Source organism: Myripristis murdjan, chromosome 5 (assembly GCF_902150065.1).
Source record: "Myripristis murdjan chromosome 5, fMyrMur1.1, whole genome shotgun sequence".
NCBI classification, from domain to species: domain Eukaryota; kingdom Metazoa; phylum Chordata; class Actinopteri; order Holocentriformes; family Holocentridae; genus Myripristis; species Myripristis murdjan.
The window spans coordinates 8,521,367-8,544,638 of NC_043984.1; the positions used below are offsets into that span (position 1 = coordinate 8,521,367).

General features: G+C 41.0%; 1 protein-coding gene across 7 annotated transcripts in view; it reads left to right on the forward strand.

Annotated features, from left to right (window-relative positions):
* The window catches only part of chd6 (chromodomain helicase DNA binding protein 6), a 142,633-nt gene that overhangs the window by 55,962 nt on the left and 63,399 nt on the right, over positions 1 to 23,272 (forward strand). For 6 of the 7 annotated variants that reach the window (XM_030051043.1, XM_030051046.1, XM_030051044.1 and 3 more), the window contains 6 exons: positions 4,438 to 5,071; positions 7,481 to 7,652; positions 16,285 to 16,438; positions 19,917 to 20,066; positions 22,857 to 22,922; positions 23,188 to 23,249. In XM_030051043.1, the coding sequence (XP_029906903.1) occupies positions 4,438 to 5,071; positions 7,481 to 7,652; positions 16,285 to 16,438; positions 19,917 to 20,066; positions 22,857 to 22,922; positions 23,188 to 23,249 (1,238 nt within the window). Of the gene's footprint in view, positions 1 to 3,048; positions 3,116 to 4,437; positions 5,072 to 7,480; positions 7,653 to 16,284; positions 16,439 to 19,916; positions 20,067 to 22,856; positions 22,923 to 23,187; positions 23,250 to 23,272 lie in introns of those variants that run through there. The other variant, XM_030051048.1, reaches the window with a different exon arrangement.

Consider the following 23,272-nt stretch of genomic DNA (forward strand, 5'->3'; position numbering starts at 1 on the left):
CATCATATTAACCATTTGAAAACTGTGTGAACTTGTTTAATTTACTTCACTTTCACTTTCACTTCAGCTTTACTTTTAAATATTAGTGATTTTTCAGTTTCTGTGTGTGTGTGTGTGTGTGTGTGTATATATTTCTTTTCTTTATTTACTAATTACACAGTTTTAATATTTAAAATAGTTTTGAAAATAAATAAAGGAAATTTTTTTCAGAGGGTTAAATAAAATATATATTTTGCCCGTCCATGGACTCCAGGTTTCACAGGTTTAAACATCATTGACCAAAGACTTCTACCTTCTACAGAAAACATTTGTTGCTCTTAGCACTCAGACTGTGCCTGTGTGGTGCACAGGATGTGATCCGCTTTATGTTCCTGGCAGTAGCAACAATGATATGGTTGGAATAAACAGAAGTACAACTTGGTAGTTAGCTTTAACAGCAGCAACTAGTGCTGATCTTGGACTCCCTGGGGCCCTAGGCAAACTTTTGCTGGGGGCCTCCTACCTGACTCGTGTGAACTGCTTCCCACATAGTCCCATGGCAACATTCCTGTATACAGCCACTACTGCTTGAACTGGCTGAGGCTGGCAGCTGCACTTCAGGCTCTGAGTTAGTACTTGCTGATGATTCAGCATCATCTACTCTGCTGACACACTTAAACGTAGCTCATAGATAACAATATCCTTGTATAATAAATGTTGTTTTAAGATTTCTTTTTTAGGTGTCCAAGCACAGAAAGCTGCATCGGCACCCTATTATAATTGGCTTGTTTATATTTTTCTGCCATTTTTCATGTATGTCTCATATTTGAAAGACCATGAAACCTCAGTCACCTTTCAGGCCAGTGTGTCATATAATACTAAATTCCACATTTAGTCAAAATTACTTTCAGTGTGCCTGGCCTGTAACATTCTGGTTGATAACTCTGATTGTCAGCTAATGGGGATCCAAACAAATTTTCGAGCACACTTAATCAATCAGGAAGCAGATATCGGACATGCTTCTGAAATACAGCCAAAACTGTTGCAAAGTTGACTGCATGCATGCATGTCAAGTTATAATTTGTAGTTATTTATTTATGGCTCTGGCTCATTTCACTGATAGCAATTTACTTTTAAATGTTGTTGCGCTGGAAGTTCCTCTGGCCCTTTCGTCTTTCAGTCCACTTCCAAGTGCACATATTTGGCAGAGAAGAGCATCACTACTTGCTGTTCTGGAGCTATGTCTTGACTCACTCTAATGAACGAATGAGAGGCATTTTCTTTTGCTTTTCCGTTTTGTTTTATACAAAAACCTATTACTTATTCACTTACTTATTCAATCATTTTCCACCGGTGATCAGAGCAGCATTTTATTGTAGGTTGCAGATTGGTTTCATGCAAAAAATGCACTGGACCTTCCAGTGAAACTTAATTCTTGTTAGTCCGCCTCCACTCAGTATGTCCCCACAGATGTCAACATCAAGTCTGACCTGCTAGGTGTGTGTCTTTCCGTAATTAAAATGTAAAATGTCTTCTTGTTGCGTAATTGATTTTCTGTAACAACCTAGCCTACCTGACAGTTTCACTAATTTGTAGGACTGTACTCATGTTCACTTTGCCTCCTCATAGTCACTGAATTTTCAACCGAGGCTTTTAAAGTTTCTTTTCAAAAAGTCTATGACAATGCCCTAACATACTAGTTTCCAGTGCAAGCTGTGCCTGTCCCCAAATAAATAACTTGGACATATACTATATCTGCCAAACACTATCTGTAGGCTGTAGAGCATGGGGGCAAATTAAGAGTGGGGCTTTGTATCTATGACACTATGTGTCCTTGTTATTAAACGTCCCAGTCCTCTAAACAGATGTCCGCCTGTTACCACCACTGTGACTCACAGTGTCACTATTTTAGTTCCTCCTTGCAGGGGTGCTTATCAAATTGAAGAGGATAGGGGAAACTAAGGTAAACGTGTGTAAAGAAGAACTCATAGCAATTCTGGCGGTACTGAGAGGCACCCTTGTCTTTTAAATCAGAAGTCCGGCCCATTTTGGTTCTTGTAACACTAACCTTTTTCTTCAGTTGCAGCTGTTGTGATGTATTATAGCTGATAATATTCCAGTATATCTCATATCTTATAATTGCCTGAACTATGATACCATTGTTACCAACATTACCACTGGTATAGTAGTAATGATAGTATGAGTCCCACCCCTAACATGTAATAGTTTTAGAATATCCTTAATTAATTATTCACTTACATAACTTGGAGAGTAAATAAATCAACACATCTCCACAAATTATTTGCATTGTAAGCAAATCAGCCATAGTTACAATGCAGTCAGCCATAGTTATAATGCAATCCTAGGGATTATTATTTCAGCATTATTTTGACACTATCATTTCACTTCCCTGATATGTTTGAAAGAAAGAAGAAGAGTTTTCAGTGGTAAGTCGATGTAACATATGAGCCCATGGTGCTGAAACAGACAAGAAATGACCGGCAGTTCCTAATGACTAATTCTGATTTACCACAAGCCTCATCAACATTAACCAGTTTAGAGAGAAGCTGAAGATACTTGACCTGTGTTGCTGCTTTCGCAGTACAGTCCACTGTGTCTTTTTTGGTTTATTTACTTTTTCCCCCCCTAAGTCCAGAGGGATATTGCCTCTTTGATGCTGCTCTGTCATAGCCTTATCAACTTTGGCAAAACTGTTTCAACATGGGTGGGTGGGGCCCTCAGGTGGTGTGTGGACCCGGTGCAACTTGTGTAGTGTGTGTATAGGAGCAACCACCACTTATTCTTTTATGCTATTCATGCTTTACTATTTTGTTGTCATATTTTTCATATACCCTATTGTGAAGGTTCAACATGAAATCTATTTTTTAGCTACTCATGTCTCAGTAACACCATCACTAGAGTCTTGGCTCTCCTGTATTTTGATATCTGACAAGACATCTCTCCTTGCTTTCTTTTCTCTACACTTTCTTCTCTACCAACTCCAGCTTTCCATTTTTCCACTTCTCTGTGTACCCCTTCTGAGACCTCTCTCTTTCACTTGCTTTTTCTCAGAGGACAGCAAATGATAATTGCAGCATGAGACTGTGAACAACAGTAAAATTTGGTAATGATAAAGGTATGAAAAGTGAGCATACAAAATTTGACCAAGTGATTAAATATGCAAATAAGTTATATAGCCTACTGTATAGTGTGATGTTATGATATACATGTAATTGCATAAATACATACATGAAAGAAGCACTATGACTGTAATCTCTTCATGTGCCTTTATACTGTACATATATAACCAGGGCTGATAGCATTATGGCGCCGTGCCAGATCTCCGGCGTATGGGCGTGACTTCGAACAAAAAAAGGGGTTCGCCCAGATTTATCTAACAGACATTTTTCTGGCTCCAATAGAAGCGCAGCTTTTGTTCTCAACCACACTAATAATAGGCCTACTGGCCAATCAGAAGGACAGGACTGGAATGTGGCGATAGATAGTTACAAGATAGTTAATAGGGTTATTTTCAAATAATGTATATATGTTATATGATGAAATTTGCCGCATACATATCACCCCTCCCCCCCCCCCCCCCCACCACCCCACCCTGGGAACGGAAAATAGTTCAGGCTCAGGACTTTTCTCCATTATCAGCCCTGACATATATAACATAGAGGGAAGCTAAATGTAGGTTAAAAGACTGTTTCTACTTATTGTGGCATGCATTGTGGCATGAAGAGACAAACTAACTGCTGTGCTGTGCTTTCATCCTCCTCCAGCAGAAAAGGAAACTTTTCATTATCTGGCGGGCTTGAAATTGCTTTTTTGAAAACTTTGGAAATATTTCATTTTTATGTTATATTTGTGATGTGCATAAGACATGCTTTTTTTTCTTTCCATCTCTATTTTTATACAGTGACCTCTTACAATTTCAAGTTCACTGGCCAGTGACTCTGTATTTTGTTAAGATTATTTTTTCATTTCAGATTTTTTGTTTTGACATATTGTGAGGAGAATTTGTCTATTTTCCAGACAGTACTGTCCGAGGATCCCTGAATGCCACACATTGTGAGCTATCCTTATGATAACTTTTTGACTCCCAGGAGCAACTGCAGTTCATGATTGTGCCTAATTCAGTAAAATAGTAACAACTTAGAGGGATATCTAACTTCAAATTGTGACTGGGAGAGGGAGAAATGCACAGTAACTACCTAAGCCTTTTCCCCACTCCTGGTTTGTGGGTTTTAGGGTGGTTTTCTAGGCCTCCGGCAGACGTTACAAACACAAACTGGAGTAAAAAAGTAGTAGCCTAGTTAGCCTAACATACTACTACATACAATATAAAGGATACAGGGAACTTGTATTTTAATATTGTTACACATTAAAATACATGATTTTTTTCTGGGGGCCACCCTGTACTTTAATCAGCATGTTTCTGTCTTTCGCACCCAGATGTTCACTGGTCTCCTGAAGCACACTCCTTCACCTGCAACCTCCACAGCAGCAGCGTCCTCCTCTGCCTTGGACCAAAACAGCACCGCACAAACCACAGTTCCCACAATCCCGCGGGGACACCTGGTCGTGGGCCCCAAGGACCAGCTCCGCCTTGTCACACCCGTGGGCGCCACGCCGACAGCCAATCACTGTGCAGCGGCGGGGGCCCATGCCGCTAAGCACTCCGGAGGAGGCAGCAGCGGGGCCCCGCGGCCTCCCTCCTCTCTCAGTGAGGAGGATGATGGAGGAGGAGGCAGGGTGAAGAAGAAACGAAAGAAAAAAGACAAGAGGGAGTGGGACATAGGAGTGCGCGGGGGAGGAGAGGAGAGGGAGAGCAGAAAACCAAAGAAAAGAAAGGAAGAGAACGAGGCAGCTGTGACTGTTTCGAGGAGAAGCAAGGAGCTCAAGGAGCCCAAGAAAGCCAAGGAGCGAAAGGAGCGCCGGGTGGAGGCGAGGGAGGGAAAGAAAGAAAGTGGCAAGGAGCTGAAGAGAGAGCCAACGCCAGGCGCCACTCAGGTGCCTGTCAAGGTGCCTGCCAAGAGAGGAAGGAAACCTAAGGTCAAAGTCCTACCTCCTGCACCTGCAAACAAAGGTGAGCAGCAGCAGTTGGGTGGGAGAGGGTGTGTGTGTGTGTGTGTGTGTGTGTGTGTGTGTGTGTGTGTGTGTGTGTGTGTGTGTGTGTGTGTGAATATCCGTCTCCATGGTAAACTTCTGAATGAAATCTTCAGTCTTCGTTTACCCATTGCAGTATGAGTGGGTGGTTTTGGTGGTTTTAGTACTGGCTTGAGGGTGTGTGTGTTTGTGTGTGTGTGTGTGTGTGTGTGTGTGTGTGTGTGTGTGTGTGTGTGTGTGTGTGTATGTGTATGTGTGTGTGTGTGTGTTAGGTGTTTGGTTCCTTTATGTGAATCTGTGTGATGTTGGAAGTTGGAGGAGGGAGTTATGTTTGTGGGTATGGGGGAAGGAGTTGTGTGATGGTGGTGTGTGTATCTGTTTATTTAACACAGAGCAGTAATTTTTCTGTATTTTAATTTAACTCGGGAAGGCACTGGAAAAAGATCCCTTTTAGAAATAACATCGATACTGATGTTCATTCTGTTATGAGGATTAAAATATTTCAAAATTCATCCCGTGATTACCCAAACAGACAATATTCTTTGTAGCCTGAAATGCCCTTAAACCATGAAGAACCTTGGGTATATTTGAACTTCATATTTTTTTTATTTAATTTGTGGATTTAAAGTGTTTGTTTTGTGTGTGTGTGTGTGTGTGTGCGTGCGTGCGTGCGTGCGTGCGTGCGTGCGTGCGTGCGTGCGTGCGTGCGTGCGTGCGTGCGTGCGTGCACACACATGTGTTCATTTAATATTCAAGGCTATACACACAAGTGTTGCTTCCAAACAAGTATTGAAAGTGGCATTGGAGTATTCGGAAACATAGCCGGCTCCCATTGTGAGGAACAGATGATGCCTGTTTTGTCCTTAAAAGCCCTTAAACCATGTTGAAACTTATTGGGATAATTAATATAATTGTTATATATAATAGTATACATATATATAGTATAATAGTAGTATAGTATAATAGTACATATACAATTGATGTGTTGTGTGTATACATGTTCATTCAGTGCTAAAAAAAAAAAAAAGAACAAAACTCATGTCAGAAATTGCATGTGTATTTCTAAAGATACCAGCCGTAATCATGAAACGGAGATGAAGTCTTTTGTCTCCTTAATTATCTTTTAACCATGTATGAAATATTCGAATCATATTAATTATAATTTAAAAATAGAATTCAAATAAGTGATGTGAGGTCAGTGAAGTGAACAAAGGACTCGTCAGGTCAGTCCTTACAGGGCCAATGGACGCTCCAATAATAAGCCCCATATGCTACCAAAACGTGTTTCTCTGTAATGAGACATGGTAAACATGTAAAAAAACATGTAAAAGAAAATCCAAAGCTGAGCCCCTGTTGTGCATTTTTGATTGTACGTTGGCCGTTGCCTCATTTGCATGGCTGTTTTCTGCGTGGCTGCGGCTCCATGCATCATCTACATGCATCACTGTGTAGAGTAGAGAGTTTCCAGGTCATGGACATACTAAAAATAAAATTTATATATTACTATAGAGAGTTCTTTATTTTTATCAGTGTATCAGTTGGACTGCATTGGACTGTATTTCAAGCAAATCGTGAGAAGCTCTATTAAGAATTGATTTGCAAGACTTTGGTCAGAGTCAGTCAGCATAATGGAAAATGAGGGATAGAGTCAAATGGAGTTATTAATCTTTTATTGATGTAGTGCTGCACGATTATTGTAAAAAATTAAATCACAATTATCTTGGTCAGTATTGCCATTTAACATGATTACCTTTGATGTGGGGAGCTAAATTTATTGTACTTTTTTTTTTTTTTTTAAGAAGCTGGCCCTTATCAACAGTTCTTATTAACACCACTTTATGATAGCCTTTTTAAATTGATTAAATCAGTTGTGTTTCCTTTGGGTGATGACCATGTAACACATTTTGCACAGTATTTTTTTCTTGTTCCACATCGGATTCCAAAGCACTGAAAAACTTTTATATATTTATTTATTTTGTGGACCAGGCGCTCTCTCTCCGCCATCTTTCACCTTTCACAAAGGGTAGAAAAGTAAACTCGAACAGCCAGGACTGTGCTTGATGGACCCCATCTCTAGAAATACATTGTCGTTGCCACTTTGCAGCTCTAGGAGGTTATTTTTGCACCGTCCTGAGAACTGTTTAATGTTGCCACTAGGAGGCTCCACTGTTTCTGAAAACAGTCACTCACTATGGTATTGCCACATTGCCACATTGCAAAATGTGGCATAAAAATCATTAACAGTTTTCTGGTTTTAATTCCAAATCGTAATTGAAAATTTTGTTAATCATGCAGCCCTATATTAGTGTTTTCAGTATTGATGGTGTGTGACAGTTAGCTGTGCTGATGACCCCTTTGTTGTCCTGCCCTCCTTGTTTTCTGCTCCTAGCTGCCCCAGGGCCAGCACCTTCAGCACCTCTCCATGCCATAGCACTCCCCACCAAGGTCACAGGGCATGTCCGGGGCACCCAGGCCCCACCAGGCCACAGCAAGACCCAGGGCCTGGCCAACAGCAAGACCCCAGTCCCCTCAGCGCCCAAACAGAGGGGCCGTAAACCCAGGTAAGACAAATGCTCACTGCTAGCTGGTTCGGTCAAGAAGGAGGGAGAGAAGTTATAAGGGAAGAAAGGTGGATATATGAAATGTGCCTTAGGCTGAATTCAGACAGAATCCGGCAAAAATTCACATGTGGGTAGTCCGGCAGCACTCGGCAGGGTGACCCACTAACAAATGCAGCAAATGTCCAATGAGAAGTTGAGCCAGATTCAACTTTTGCTGGAATGCAACACGACGTCTTGCTCTGGTGACCAGCCGCGTAAGCTGGCTATCAGAACGAGCAAGCAGACAGTGGACAGACGGGCAGACAGACGGGCCATGTGTTGACACATCCGTACCACTGGACAATGCTGTGGAAACTCGCCGGATTGCCAGATTCTGTGTGAATGCCACCTTAGCCAGCTGAACCACTTAGAGCTTCCCATGTTGCTTTTTTTCCAATGTGTAATTGTAGAGTTCCCCTTGGCCCTACCAGTGTAATTTTAGAAATGCTAGAGGATGCATCATCTCCCTAAGATTTGACAAAACTTGATCAGTGGAGATGGACTGACCCAGAGGCCTGGGGAAAAAAGGGAAAGCAAAGAAATGGAAAAAGAGGTCTGGGGAAAAATGCCCAGGAAAGACACAAGTGATACAGAAATGAGAGGGCAGACATTGACGTGTGACCTCTCTTCTGTTGGGAGAACAATTTTGGTAGTTTGTACTTGTTTAAAGCAGAGATAGTGGATGATGATGTGATTTTGATTGCTTGCAGAATTTTTTTTCTCTCACTCCTCTCCCTTTCTACCTTTTCTTCCTCTCTCTCTCTCTCTCTCTCTCTCTCTCTCTCTCTCCCATCTGCACCTTCTCTATTTCTATCTTTACTTTGTCTCTTCCTCATTCCGGCGGTCTTTGTCTTTTTCTTTCATTTTCTCGCTCCTCTCTGTCAAAAGAAAACCTCAGAAACGCTGAGTGCTTGCTGTTTATCAGGTTGAGGAGTGGGAACAAAGAGAGAGAGTCACTCTTAGACGTCTCTGCAATGACAATAGCTTCCTCAGTCACAACTTTGTACCAGCACCAATTTGTACCGCTTCTTTCTGTACTATTGTTGCACTTCCATCCTGATGAGGAACTGTTTTGACAGATGAAGTTCTCCTCTCTTTTTAAGCCATTGACTTAAAAGCTGCTAGCGTTTATAACTGAAATTTAGAAACACTGTCTTAATCTGTAGTTTTTTCATACTGCTCAGTTTGGCAGAAGTTATGCTCAGCCATCCTTAACCATTTACTCATAATTAATGAAACAAAGGCGGTTCTTTTTTGCCGAAAATGTACTGAATTAAAAGCATAAATGGTCCAGAGTTGAACAAGGTTCTCCAGACAGGTATTAAAATGCCCTAAAGCATGATTTGTAGTTGAGCTGCACATTTGCAGATAATTATAGATCATGGTGTTATGTTTATAGGATCAATAATAATGCAGTTTGATGATATTGATGTGTGTTATGTATTTGGTTACCCTGAAAATCATAGTATAACTGAAGCATATCAAATACTTCAGTTGTGTGAAAAAAGTCATATTTTTTGAATGCTCAATGTGCATTGTGACAAAAGCCAAAGTTAACCTGGAAAAGCAATTGGAGAAACCTTACTTAGACCATAACCACCACAGTGAAATATAGTGGATCAGCCCAAAATTAGAGACAAAAACCCTTCTCCCAAATCTGTTATGGATTTGAACTCGTTTGGAGATGGGAGTTCAGTATTAAAGCTGATAACAACAAACAAGCATAGATTCTGTTGCTCCATGTAATAAAGTAGTAGGCTAATTATTTAATATTTGATTTTTTTTCAATAAAAACTAAAGTCAGAGTAAGACAGTGTGAGTAAAAGACCTAACTGACACTTTGAAAACTGTGATGTCAAAGCAAAATTAAACCATAGTATACTATACTTGTAGTAAACACTATAGTTTGGTATTATGTTGGCTAATACAGTTGCCTGGGTTTTATATGGGACCTTGAAATATCCTCCTTAGCTGCTCTGTGCTCCCCTGGGCTGCTAATCCACAATACTACATTTCTATCTCTCCATTCACTTCTGTAACAAAACAGCTCCCAAAATAACACTTTTAGCATATAAACCAAAGCAAACAAAGTGAATTACTAAGTAAATTACTATTACTTGTCAAAATACTATTGGGTAATTTTTTCGTTGCTTGCTTTGTGAAAGTAGATATGGCAGGCACTACCTGACAGGTCTGCTTTCCAGTTCACATAGGAAAACAAGAGCCATTTCATTTCCTCAGAAAATTGGTACAGGGACTTGTTGGTTTGTGTTTTTGGCTATCAGTGTGAGTGGACAAGAGACTAGAGACACAAGCCCAGATCAGAAACACTGGCAGGCTGATTTTGTAAACTGAGAGGGAAGTTGACAGAGAGACCGATATGAGAGAAAGGGAAGAGAAATAGAGGTCAGTTGCTTTTCAGAGTGAGAGAGATGGAAGGAGAAGAATGTCAGGATGGGAATAGTGGCAGAGGGAGCCTGGAGAAAAGGAAAGAGGTGACTGCTATTAGAAAATAAAGAGGGCTTAAGCGGGGGGTTGGGGGGGGTGAGAGATGAGTCACTGATGTGAGAGAAAGGGAGGAAGGGAGAGATAAGTTACTGATGTGGAGAAGTGGAATAAAGAAGTGAAAACAAGCAGAGAAAAGGCAGACAGATAAGTAACAGCCGTGCATGGACAAATGAGACAACAGGCACTGAGATAAAAAGGGAATGAAGAAAGAGGTAAAGATAAGGGGCAGAAGAGAGATGATCGCTGGTGGAAAAGAAAGGGAAAGAAGGATTAATGGGAGTGAGAAGAAAGATGAAAGCAATGGAGAAGCCAGGGGCGCTTATATGAAGGAGAAAAGAGAGGCATAAGAGGAAAGATAGGTAAGTGGTGTGAAAGAGTGAAATAGTGAGAGAGAAGAGGTAATGATACAACAGAAATCGGAGAGAGAGAGAGAGAGAGAAAGATAAGAGCCGCCTATGTGAGCGAGGCCTTGTGAACTCGATCAGGGTCATTTTGAGGTCGTGCTCTGGTATCAGGTCATGTTTTCTTCAGATGAGTCACAAGAAGATTAGAGAGGCCTCATGTGGTGCAGTATGAACCCCATCTTAATCTGTTGCTTTGTGTTGTCTGACTGCTCAGTTTGCCAGAGGTTTAACGAGCAGTCCTGAAAGGGAACACCGTTTACTGGCACAGGAGATGAACCTTTTCTTTTCCCCCACCACTGGAAACAGTAGCCACTACTCCTGAAAAATCATTAGTTACACTCACTATTGTGCCAGCCAACTACATTTTTAGAGTCGATTAACTGCAAGAAGAATTAATGTTGAAATGCGGTCTGTAGTGTATTTACCACTAAGGAAATCCTACACTGTACTGTTAAAACTTAAGGTAAAACTTAAGGTATACTTAGAAACCTGACAGATGAAAATTAGACATAGTTCTTATGGGTTTATTAACCAGGAGACATTACAGTATGACTCAAATATTGTAACAGAATCACTTTATAAATGTCACAGACAGGATTACTGATGATTCTCTCAGATCAAGCAAACCAAATAAAATATTTACACAGAACTGCTATTACAGTTAAGTGACACTCTGGTGCCACTTATGCAGTGCTGACATGAGACAGCCTGTGCAGACTCACAGTTAAGACCTCCAATTTAGCAGCCACAGGGAAAACTACCCAGTGTTTCTTGTAATGCACGCTCAACTACTGCTGCAGTTTCATCTGTTTCTAAGTGGAGGTGTTGCAAAAAATCGGGTGAGGCTCCTTTTTTAAGTTACAGTGATTGGTCTGGTGACTACCTGATTGAGAGACATGACATATTTGTTCCAACAAAGTTAGAGCAAAATTGAACTTTGGTGTGTTGGGTTGTATATTTACCTCTATGTTATGAGTGGTGGTGAAATATCGTCATTAGTTGCTCTGTGCTAATTTCTCTCCATTCAACAGAGTGGCAAAGCTCCCAAAATAACACATTTAGAGCATAAATGAACACAAAAGTGTTCCCCAGTACAAAAAACAAGTCCCCATTTTTTAGGATATTAAACTCCTCTCTGCATGTTATTTTCTAAATTGGAAAGTAGACCCAGCCACATCTAGAAGGAATTTTGACAAATAATAATAATTATACACTAGTAATGCGTGGGTCAGCTCTGATATCATCTGAATCCACATTGACATATAAATCTTCTACCAGCTACCCACATAAATAAGTTTTTGTTGTTGTTGTTGTTGTTGTTGTTGTTGTTTTGTCAATTTAGAGACCTGAACCCACATGGACATTTTACTCCACCTATACCTGTCCCTGTAGGCTATGTTGGTCTTTAAATTATGTTAAATAGCACAGGCCTTCCAGGTGATTTATTTATTGTGTGTTGTATAGAGCTTTTTATAATATGATTTACTTCAAAGATTAGAGAGGCTTGTTTCAGTAATTGTAAACATTTCCATTCGTGCAGGAATGTCACTGCGTAAATATCAAAACTTAAAACTGTTGTTAATATTTTCCTGATTAATGATGTATTATATGTATCAGCTATTTATCACAATGTTAATTTTATTTGACCCTGCTTGTCTGATCCATGGATTATCCATGGTTTCTGTGGATATAACTGCAATCCGCACATCACTATTACACACACATCACAGTGGCTTATATTTTATATTGTTTTTTATATTTTTGGCATACTTGCACTATCATTTTTGTTTGTGTTCATTTATATTCAGGTTTTTTTTTTTTTTTGGAGCTCAGAGCAGCTAATCAGGATATTTTGACATCATGTGGACTCCTGTCATGTCCTGGTACAAGCCAACATACTACCAAAGTTCAGTTTGGCTTTAATCCTCCTATATGCTACATTCAAGAATTGCCTGCAGTTCTTAAGCAGGGTACCTGCATGAAGTGGGGCTTGTGCAGTGGCAACAGTGTTGTATTTTGGAACCAAATGTGTCAGTATTTAGTACTACTTTCATGTGTGTAAAAATGTTGAAAGCTCGGGACAAATCTTTTGGGTAATGGAAACATGCATGCCCTGAAGTTTTTCAAGTATTCACACTCATCTAATATTTATACTAAAAATATCGGCCACTGCATATATTATCACAAAAGCACTCTGAGTGAATGTGCCAAGACGTTGCTTTAATAAGTAAGGCCCCTTGGTGGTTGTGTGTCTTTTATGAGGGGAAGTGGGGGAGACGTGTGTTTATCGGTGAGCGGGGCAGTTGGGGAATAGTCACGAGGTAGAACCCAATGTATAAATCTGTTGTTGGCCTGTCTTTCGGGATGTTGTATGAACGTCTTTTTGTCTGTCTTTCTGTCCGGACAAACAGACGTTTGTTGCTTTGCTCTAAGTGAAAGATCATATTCTTACCCATACAGTGGTATATGCTGCTGTATGTGAATGTACTGCATCCACCAAGGTTGGTCCATTGACACAGATCAGAAAAGAACATGACTTTTAGCAGCAACACAAAGCTGAACAACTGTTTTGAAGGTTGCACAACAACCCCGGCTTTCAAAATGGCCAAAATGTTTTGTTGCTGTAGGACTGCCACTGTATCACCACGCAGCAGCAGTCTGGTCCCACACTCAACCTGTGGGGTGAGCATTACCGGGTAGTATTTGCATGAGAAGAGGAGTTTTTCACAGTCAACATATTCTTATTCACTATTGCAAAAGTGAATAAAACAAGCTGCTGTCAGGGGGAAGATGCTACTTTCAGTCATTTGACTTTTGGCACAGTTTGATGAGCAAGTTCACAGACAAAGGAATCCCCATCTACACACAAATCATCCACCGGCCACCCAACCAAATGAATTATTTTCTCAGATTTAGAGACCTGCACCCACATGGACATTTCACTCCGCCTGTACCTGCCCCTGTAGGCTATGTTGCTTGTTAAATTATGTTGAGCAGTGCATCATTGACAAAACTGACAAAATTGTAGCAGACATCCATCTCCTTTGGATGTGCAGGGCTGTGGTTTTCAAGCAATGATTAGCACCTTCAACCAGAGGAGGGGAAGCAGTCAGTGAAATCAGCTGCTGTGGTATTTGGTTGGAGTGAAAATTTGCAGACAATCTTGGGTTTCATGATGTGAAACCAGTGGTAGAAGTCTTTTTTTTTTTTTTTTAAACTAAAGATGGTTGCCAGCTTGCAACTTTGTGCTATGTTATTTAGTGATTTAGTGAGATCCTGGAGATGGTCCTGGTGACTTGTGAAAATCATCAAGCAACAAGTCTAGCTACCAGTCCAGACCTTAAACAAAAGGTTAATGAGTTTATTTCCAAAGCACGCTGAGATAAATTGGTACATTTGATGCAGATTCACTTACATATGTGTTACTTGCTTGTTTGAGCACATTGCTTTCCATTCAGCAAGCAGCACAGCATCTCAAGAGCTTGGGGCAATACACACGCAGTCTTTCTCACATGCATAAATAGGGGCGATGATGCCACTAAAATGCAAATAAGTGTGTGACATCACCTCATTGAAAGATTTGTTATGAGCCAAGGAATATGCTGGTTACTCATTCAGCTTCACACACACAGAAACACACTGTTGTTTTTTTGTTACAGACCATAAATATTTTTACTCTTCATTCCCTATGCAAATAGAAGCAATTATGCCTCTAACAGGTAAATTAGTCTGTGACATCACCACCATCAAAGGCTCATGGTAAGCCAGGGATGGCCCTGGTTACCCATTCAAAAATCCTTGCCATGTTTTTTTTCTTGGGATTCAAATAGAGAAGGGGAGACCACGTGTTTTTGCATTGCATTGTGGATTGTCAGGATTTATGTCAAGCCCTGTTTGTTTATATTAATTTAGCTCAGCAGCTATGAGAGCTTAGTAACAGGGTGCCAGTAAGTGAAAAAAGCAGTCGCCAAATATACCCTACAAATGGACTGAACGAACAGCAAATACTGCATTCTATATTTGGAGAAACTTAACAGAGAAGCTATGGACCGGTAACATTACTCAAAAATTAAAGGAAGTGAACAGTCTGGATCCATATGAGCACAAATATTGACAGACAGATGAACTCAATGTGCTACCACAACATTTCTTGGCATGCTTTTGCACCTTATTTGTATTGTGAACACATACACTTAATAGCAGTTCAGGAATTATACCTCTCAGTGTGGCACTAATTCAGTGGTTCCATGTCCAGTGTATGGGACTGGCCATCTGCTGCAAGTGGCTCCGAGACACATGTAAACGCAGGAACTGAACCATTGATGCAAAAGACGTTTTAGGGGCTTTTTAGCTCTTGCATCTGTTCAACAAAGCACACAGCAACTTATCTTTATAAAGGTGTATTTGCTCTATTGTATTTGTATTATCCTAACTTGATCTCGAACAGTTTGAACTTGAACATCTGGGCTGTGGCTCTGGAGTACCCGTGAGGACAAGACAGGACCGGAACTGAAACATTCAAACATTGTTTTGGGGCTTTTTATGCATTAAATGTCTAATGTTATGTCATACAAGTGAAGGGATTCAGAAGACTTACTCAAAAAAAGTCATGTATTACACATTACTTGTTACTTTTTTTTAAAAAGTAATGCATTACTTTACTTAGTTACTCCCTCTGGAAAGTAATTCATTACACTCATTACATTACTTACAATATAACCTTAAACCTTACATATGCCCACGTATCTGCACAAATCCCCATCCTAACATGAAGGACATACACAGGATATTTAGTTTATGCTCCTTAATAAAGTAATACCACCGCGGACAGTAAAGCTGGTGGAAAGCAGGGCTGCATTTGATGGTGTGTTCACAGCAGTGGATAGTTGTTTGGGCACAGTTTGCACTTTACAGTCACATTCTTTTCCCTTTGTGCAACAAATTCTCAGTAATGTGCATATCGCCACCCCTCAAAAGTTGTAGATTGCTCTGCCATTTTGTCCTCTCTCCTGCATGAGCTCTAGCCAAAGTGAAGTGACGACTTGTGAGAGGTCAGAGGTCAGGCGACTGTCACACAAGCATGAAGACACGTTAGACTGTTTTTTTCTATCTGCCCAGTTTGCAGATAATTGAAGAACTTATGTAACGCAGGTAATGCCACAATTGTTTGATTTGTAACTGTAATGTTATTACTGAAATTAGGAGCTGTAACACGTTACATTACTGCGTCACAGATTAATGTAATGTTAAGTTAGATGAAATGCTTAACACAACCGTGACATCTACTGTCTACTTGGAAATTACTCCGTCTCCACTGTAGCTTCTATGACATAAAACACCACAAAGTCCTGTGTTGCGCACTGGCGGTCACGTCACGTTCCTGTTCTCTGTTGGCACCCTCCGAGTCAAAAGGCTGCTTTAGCCTTCAGGGCTGCATTTCTCCAACTGATTGTTCTCAGTGATTGGCTAGTGATTGCCCTTTGTCTTGATCATCCGGAAATAATGGCACCTCAAGAGATTAAAACGCAGACAGGATAGGATATTTAACCACCACCTAACTAGCCCAAACACCTCTCCATAACACCCCAGGGAGCACTAGCCGTCCCATGCTCTGAAATAGAGAAATGCTGCTTTAGCCCAGTAGAGCTGCTAATTACTCATCATAATTTCTCCTCTCCCAGAGATCCTGGCGCTGCGCCAGTGGAGAAGAAGAAAAAGGGGAAGAGGAGAAATCAGGAGCTGGTGGCCCAGGAGGGGGCAGAGAGCGACGATGCTGCCTCACTGTCAGCCCTCAACCTTGGGGGCGAGGACAGCCAAGACCCCCTGGATAACACGGTGAGTATATGGGAAGAGTTGGTGGGCAGATTTGGTTGGCCAGTTTAGAGTTACACTGTTTTTAAGTGCGGTTGTACACGGTTAAGTTAGCATTCACAGTTAAATGGATAGTACACCCTTTTTGAATGTGATATTATTTGTCTCACCTCTAGCTGTTCTGTAGGACAGTAGTGGTGCTATCTTTCTTTCATTGTTACTGAGTGCTGGATACTGGCTGGATGCTCCAAATGCTAACTGTTTGCATCTCACTGGTGTAACCATGACGTGAAGTGTTATTTCAGGTTTCAAGTCTACTTCCCTCTGTTTTATGCACATAATTACAGTCTTTGTGTTTTGGGCTCTGTGCACTTGTTATTCCTGCCATTGAGGTGGACTTCCCCCCCAGCTAATATTTTTAAAATATCTGCCTTAATCAACTCGCAGAAGGTTTAATTTCCTTCTACAGATGTTGAAACTGAAATATTGCTCAAATTATTATGTATAACTGTATTTTTCCAACACCCAGAAAGATCTGGAAACTTCTCCACTTCCTGTATCACTCCATCAGAGGAGCAGTAGCCACCACAGAGACAGAAGTAGACTGTTTGAGTTTGCTATCATTTGCTATCTTGTTTTCACATGTACACATGTTGGACGACTAAAAAACAGCTTTCTCCAGAGTACTAAAAGACAGCTGGCAGATAATGTTGTGGCAAGCTTCTTCCTTTCCTCCGCTCCCCTCTATCTCACATGTTTCACCTTTCGGGCTCCTGCCAGCCACCGTTGTAACTGAGCACCAGCACAGAGAGCTTAGACTGCACAAGAAAATAGTCCTACCATTGATAATTTTTTAAATGGCCAACATTTTGTGCCATTTTGGTCTGTAGAAATTCTGCTACACATCATCAAACTCAAACTTTGTTAATTAAACAGTTTGAGTGGATTAAGATGGTTATTTTTAAGAATGTTAGCTGGGAGGAAGTCCACCTCAGGGGAAAGAGGCTAAATCCGTGTCTAGACTGCAGATACAGCGTGAGCAGCACTTTAAGAAGAGCAGCAGCGAGTGCTCCGTCTCTGTGTCTAAACAGGAGGCACTCAGGTACCGTGTTGAGCATAAGTCACCCGTGTTTTGGAAGTGCACAGAGCCCAAAACACAAAGACTGTAATTATGTGCATAAAACAGAGGGAAGTAGACTTGAAACCAGAAATAACACTTCACGTCATGGTTACACCAGTGAGATGCAAACCTGCACAGACACCTGCAAACTAGAGCATATAAAAGATACCTATCGACTATCACCCGTGTGCACCCATGTATTCATATGTGCATTTCAGTTTCGGAAAGCGACGCCTGTAAAAGGACGTTAAACCCTCTGTGAGTTGATGAGGGTGGTTATTTTCAGTAGTGTTAGCTGGGGGGAAGTCCACCTCAACGGCAGGAGGCTAACAGTTAGCATTTGGAGCATCCAGCCAGTATCCAGCACTCAGTAACACTGAGAGTTACTGTCTTATTTAAAAGCTCAAAATGGGTGAAAATGTATATTATTGTTATTGTTGTTGTTGTTATAATAAAAATAAACAAATTTGAGACATTAGTGTAACTTTCATAAGCAGACGAGATCAGCAGAGAGACGAGCCTCGACACTGCACATCTGCTTCTGCTAGGAAACCTGCTTGAGTGCTTTACGGTACAAAAGCAAACAGAGCTAAAGCTTTCAGAGTTTCTTGCAAATGTAAATGGTAGAAGTGAGTGGCCACTGGAAAGATCACTTCCAATATGGCGTACCTCTTCAGTCAGGTCAAAGAGAAAGCAAATGCATGCACCAGGAAGAGGAGCAAGTAGCACCTTTGTTTTTGTGACATTAAGCAATAGGCTCATGTGACTTCTGGAGTTCATGTTCAGAAGCAACCACAGCACCACTGACAAGCGATAAAAGCTAGCAGTCACCTCAGCCATGATCCCATTTGTTCAATGTAACAAAGTACCAGGGCATCCCAATTACTTTGACACTGATGTAGTTCTGATTAAAACGCACGCATTTGCAGAATTGAAACATTTCATGTTGAACATCTGCTGTATTTGGAAATAATTAAGATCATGTTGATATCGGATGCGATAAGTCCACCCTGTACCCTGTTGTGCTGCCCCAAGTAAAATACATTTTTTTCTGTGTCTTCTGGGAGAATAGCATGAATAACACCATGAAGACTGAATGTGTGTGTGTGGTGTGCGTGTGGTGTGTGTGTGTGTGTGTGTGTGTGTGTGTGTGTGTGTGTGTGTGTGTGTGTGTGTGTGTGTGTGTGTGTGTGTGTGTGTGTGTGTGTGTGTGTGTGTGGTGAGTTGAGCCGAGAGCCAACACCTTCTTCTTTTGTGTGTGTGCGTGTGTGTGTGTGTGTGTGTGTGTGTGCGTGCACGCTCACAGATGTAAGGCAACACGAACTGAAACGTTAATGAACAGTTTGACACAAAGTTCACTTTGGCACAAAATAATGAGTTCAAAATACGCAAAAATACACCACAGAGGGCATGTTAGAGTCTCCTTTAGCTATTACAAGTGATGAACATTTTGCTCTTCTCCCACACAATTAAATAACAGTTTGCTGTTTGAACATGTTTCAGCAAGTGCAAGGTTTTTTGTTTTTTTTTTTAATCTCAAGGTCCTTAAACAGTCTCAAAACGTCTCAATTAATCTGAATTTAATGCTTTAAATACTGTTAATTACTGATATACAGCAATTCTTGGTTTTCATCATGTAATGGTGTAACACTTGAGTATTATGTCCCCACACTTTTCATGGAGTCCTTTTTCTTCTCATTCTGAGCTTTCATTAACTCTTCTCAGGTACAAATAGTCTGTTTGCAAAAAAATTATCTTTTGTTTTTTAATTGTTCTCATTCCCACTTCGAAGTCGCATAACATCTAAATTTACATTTTCTCCATTCTTCCCATTGTCTTTCTTTTTCTTTTCCTGTCATTCCATCCTTCGCTTTTGGCGCCCTGTGTTGCCGTCTTCCTACCCATCTCTTTCCTTCTCACCTTCTTTTCTCACTCCCCTGTGCCTTCACTTCCCTTTTGCTGTACTCTGCACTTCTTCCCTTCTTCTTTCTCCACCCTCCCTTTCTTCTTCTTCACTCATTTCCTTCATTTCTTTTCCTTTTTCCCCTGTCTTCATCTGGCCTCCTTTTCTTTCCTCCTCACACCCTCTTCACTCACACACCTGTCTCTTTTATTTTCCTCCTTTCTACTACCTCCCCTTTTACTCCCCCTCCCTTACTGTTTCCTATCTCTTCTCCCTCCCATTCCTCTTCTTGTGCTCCCTTTCTGTCCCTGTCTCCCTCATTTCCCTTTTTTAAACTTGTGTCATTCCTTTCCTCTGCCTCCTCTTTCCCTCCTTCCTTCATTTCCTCTCAACATTTTCCCCCTTCATTTTTATCGCCCTCCTTTTTTCCATCCATTCGGTGTCCTTTTCCTCCATCCCTCCCTCTCTGTCTCCTTCAGAAGCGTCGTTCGGGGCGTCAGGTCAAGCGGAGGAAGTATAATGAGGATTTGGACTTTAAGGTGGTAGATGACGACGGAGAGACTATCGCAGTGCTGGGAACGGGACGCATCTCGGCTCTCAACGCCACTGCCCTGGCATGGCAGGCCGAGGTAGGGACAGCGAGAATATTTTTGTTGATTTATGTTCTCTTCCTTATTTCTCTTTGTTTTAGTGTTTTTTCCTTCTCTTTGTTCTGGTTGTATGCTGCTTTTGTCTCATCCTTCCCTTCCTACTGTGCTTCTTTTATTCTGTTCTTTCTCTCTCTTCTGTTTCTGATCACTTTTCTTCTCTTTGAGTCATTGTTCACCTCTTTTTCCTCTTTCTCTACTCCCTTTCCAAGTCTCAGGCAGGGTTATGTCAGGGCAATAAACTTTTTCACTAAGACAGGGATATCAGCTAGTAACAGTGTTGCCTGCTACCAGTTTGATGAGGTGAGGGTATTGTGTAGTTTTACTCAACCAGCTTTAGGGTTGTCAGTTTGTAAAACCTGCAGTGAAACCTCCCTTAAGGAGTTGCTAACCGTCCTCATAATTTCCTCAGCAGAGTTTCTGTCTCTCCTTAATATTGTTTCAGAGGGTCTCTGACCCTGCACACAAAAACATGTGGTGGAAATACTGAATCCTTTTATTTCTAGCTAATTTTGGCACTGAATTTAAATTTAAATACAACATACTGGCTATTCATAGCTTCAGTCTAAAATATCAGTATTGAACTTGCCTGTCTTTTGTTGGTCTAACCAAAGCCACAAGCCATTTGGTTGAAATTGGTTTTGGCTGTAACATGTTGACCGTACAGATGGGCAAAGGAGAGATGTAGGTGAATGAGTGACCCATGGCATGTTGGAAATGGGGTTCTGAGTGCTGTATAATGAACTGGTGTGCATTATTTTTCTTGGGCCAAGGTCAGTCAGCTCCTTTGAGGGCCATGTGCACAAACATGAATGCACAACAATTTGAATTGAACTATGGTTTCTTTGCAAATGAGTGGTCTCTTGTAGGATTACACTTCTACTGTGTATAGAGAATGAAATGTCACCAAATTATTTCATAAGTATTTAATAACATCAACTACATGCCACAACCATTTTTGTGAGCAGATCAAAGTCTCAATCACACTGAAAATTGCACCACCATCAGTAAAACTCCAAAATCATCAGAGTAGTGCCTGGTCAACCAAAGCCACCAAAACAGCATCTTGAACATTACTGGCTAGATGGATATTAGAATTACCTATAGGTGTCAATTTTTGATTGAAGTACTTTGCCTGTAATGGACATGGAAAACAAAAAGAAGTTAAATTATTTTTACTTGTATCAAACCATTCCAGGATAGCTGAAGCCACGTGCATGGTGCCATTCTAACTTAGAAGAGGCCACACTCAGTTGCATAGAAACACACCATGAAAAATGGTTCTTGAGTACCTGGCCCTCTAAGGTGTTTGTTGAGTGGACAAAGGAATAGTCCATTAAAGAGTGTCCAGAACCTGCTTTGAGTTTGTCTGTATGAGACTGTAGGGTGCAGCTCGGAGGTGTGACAGGGGACCACTGTGCCTGCTTTCCGGAGCAGCCCTGCAACCTCACTTTTAAATCCTCATTTTCTCACTTCTCCTAAATTACTAAGTGTTTATATACCAGTGTTGAGTCAGTCCTTTCCAATCGGTAAATATAATCCATCTGGGTACTCATCTTATACAGCTAACTGGCTGCTGTACAGCTAACTTCTCAGGGTTCCTACCAATCTGTCGGATTTACTGGATTACTTACTGTTGGCACCCTAACTGGCCCTCCATACCAAATGTGTGAGCGCGGCATTGCGCAGATAAAGTCCGTTGTTTTCAGTGAAGGACACTGATGCACTCTCCTAAGCAGCTGCAAAACACATTGACCCTTCCAATGTGCTGACCTCTCCGTGCCACGTCCAGTGCCATTCCTGCATTTAGAAATGGCACTGGATGTGGCACAAAAGGCGGACGTTTAGTAGATGCTGAATTTTCAGCAAAGAAATGTGGAGGAGAAGCTCATCGTTTGGTTTTTTGACTATCTGGAGTTAATTCCCAGTCAAGGTGTTGTGTTTACATATTTTACATTCTGATTCAAGCAAAAAGCACTGATGTCATGCATATATTAATCTGTCTGCAGTGGACTATTTCACTAACTAATTGGGTGTTGAAATAAACTTTTTTGACAGCAGTCATGTTGACATGAAATAGCATTTCAGTGAAGATGAGTTTTTCCAGTGAACCATGCGTGAACAACACCATGACCCTGGCTCAGTGAGATCTAAATGGAACAGAACTTTAATTAATATCATGAATTAACACCTGTGTTTGCTATTCCATATCAAAATGGCTGCTGTGAAAAAGGTCTGTTGCTTTGTAAACTGGGAGTGCTTCCCTCTTCATAACATAATGCGCTCAGCTCGCTGCGGCCTGTGCTCTGCCTTGCACAGAGTAACCACGCTTGTGCTTCAGGTGTGAAAAGCCAACAATATGTCGCTCAGCAAGGTGAACATCTTGACAGGCCAACAGAAATATAGTATAGATGTTTAGATTTGTCTCACGCAGCAGTAGGTGGTGTTGAATGTTCTCCTGTAAACCATATAGGAAACAAGGATTTGCTTTTTGCTTAATTTACCAGATGTTATCAATGTTGTAAACTTTGTAGTTTTTGCACATCTGCCATATTTTTTCATTTATTTATTTGCTTACCCATTTGTCTGCATGTTTATTTGTTTAATTATGCAGCTATTTCATTTTTCAGTTTTTTTTTTTTTTTTTTGGACAAACACAATCAATTAAGTTTAAATTTTGCTAGTTAGGTGTTGTGTGACTGTGTGTCTGTGCACATGCAGACACTCGGAATTGAGCTCCCACCGCTAATCTTTTCTGTCTTTCTCCCTCAGGAGCCACCTGAGGATGAGGCCAACATCATAGAGAAAATTCTTTCTGTCAGAACAGTGAAGAAAGAGGTACTGTGAACTCTCTCTCTCTCTCTCTCACTCTCTCTCTCACACACACACACATACACACCTACAAAGTCAAGAAAGGCTGTCTGGAATACTTCATGGACCATAAAAATATTATTAAATTTCTGCCTGCCCCATTCCCATGTCTTCCTCTGTCTATATGTCTCTTTCTCCCTCACCATATGCTATTTTATCTCTCTCTCTCTCTCTCTCTCTCTCTCTCTCTCTCTCTCTCTCTCTCTCTCTCTCTCTCTCTCGTTGCCTCCAGAGCTCATCATCAGAGGACCAAGCAGAGGAGACAGAGGAGTTCTACGTCAAGTACAGAAACTTGTGAGTCTCCCTCCATCGGTGGC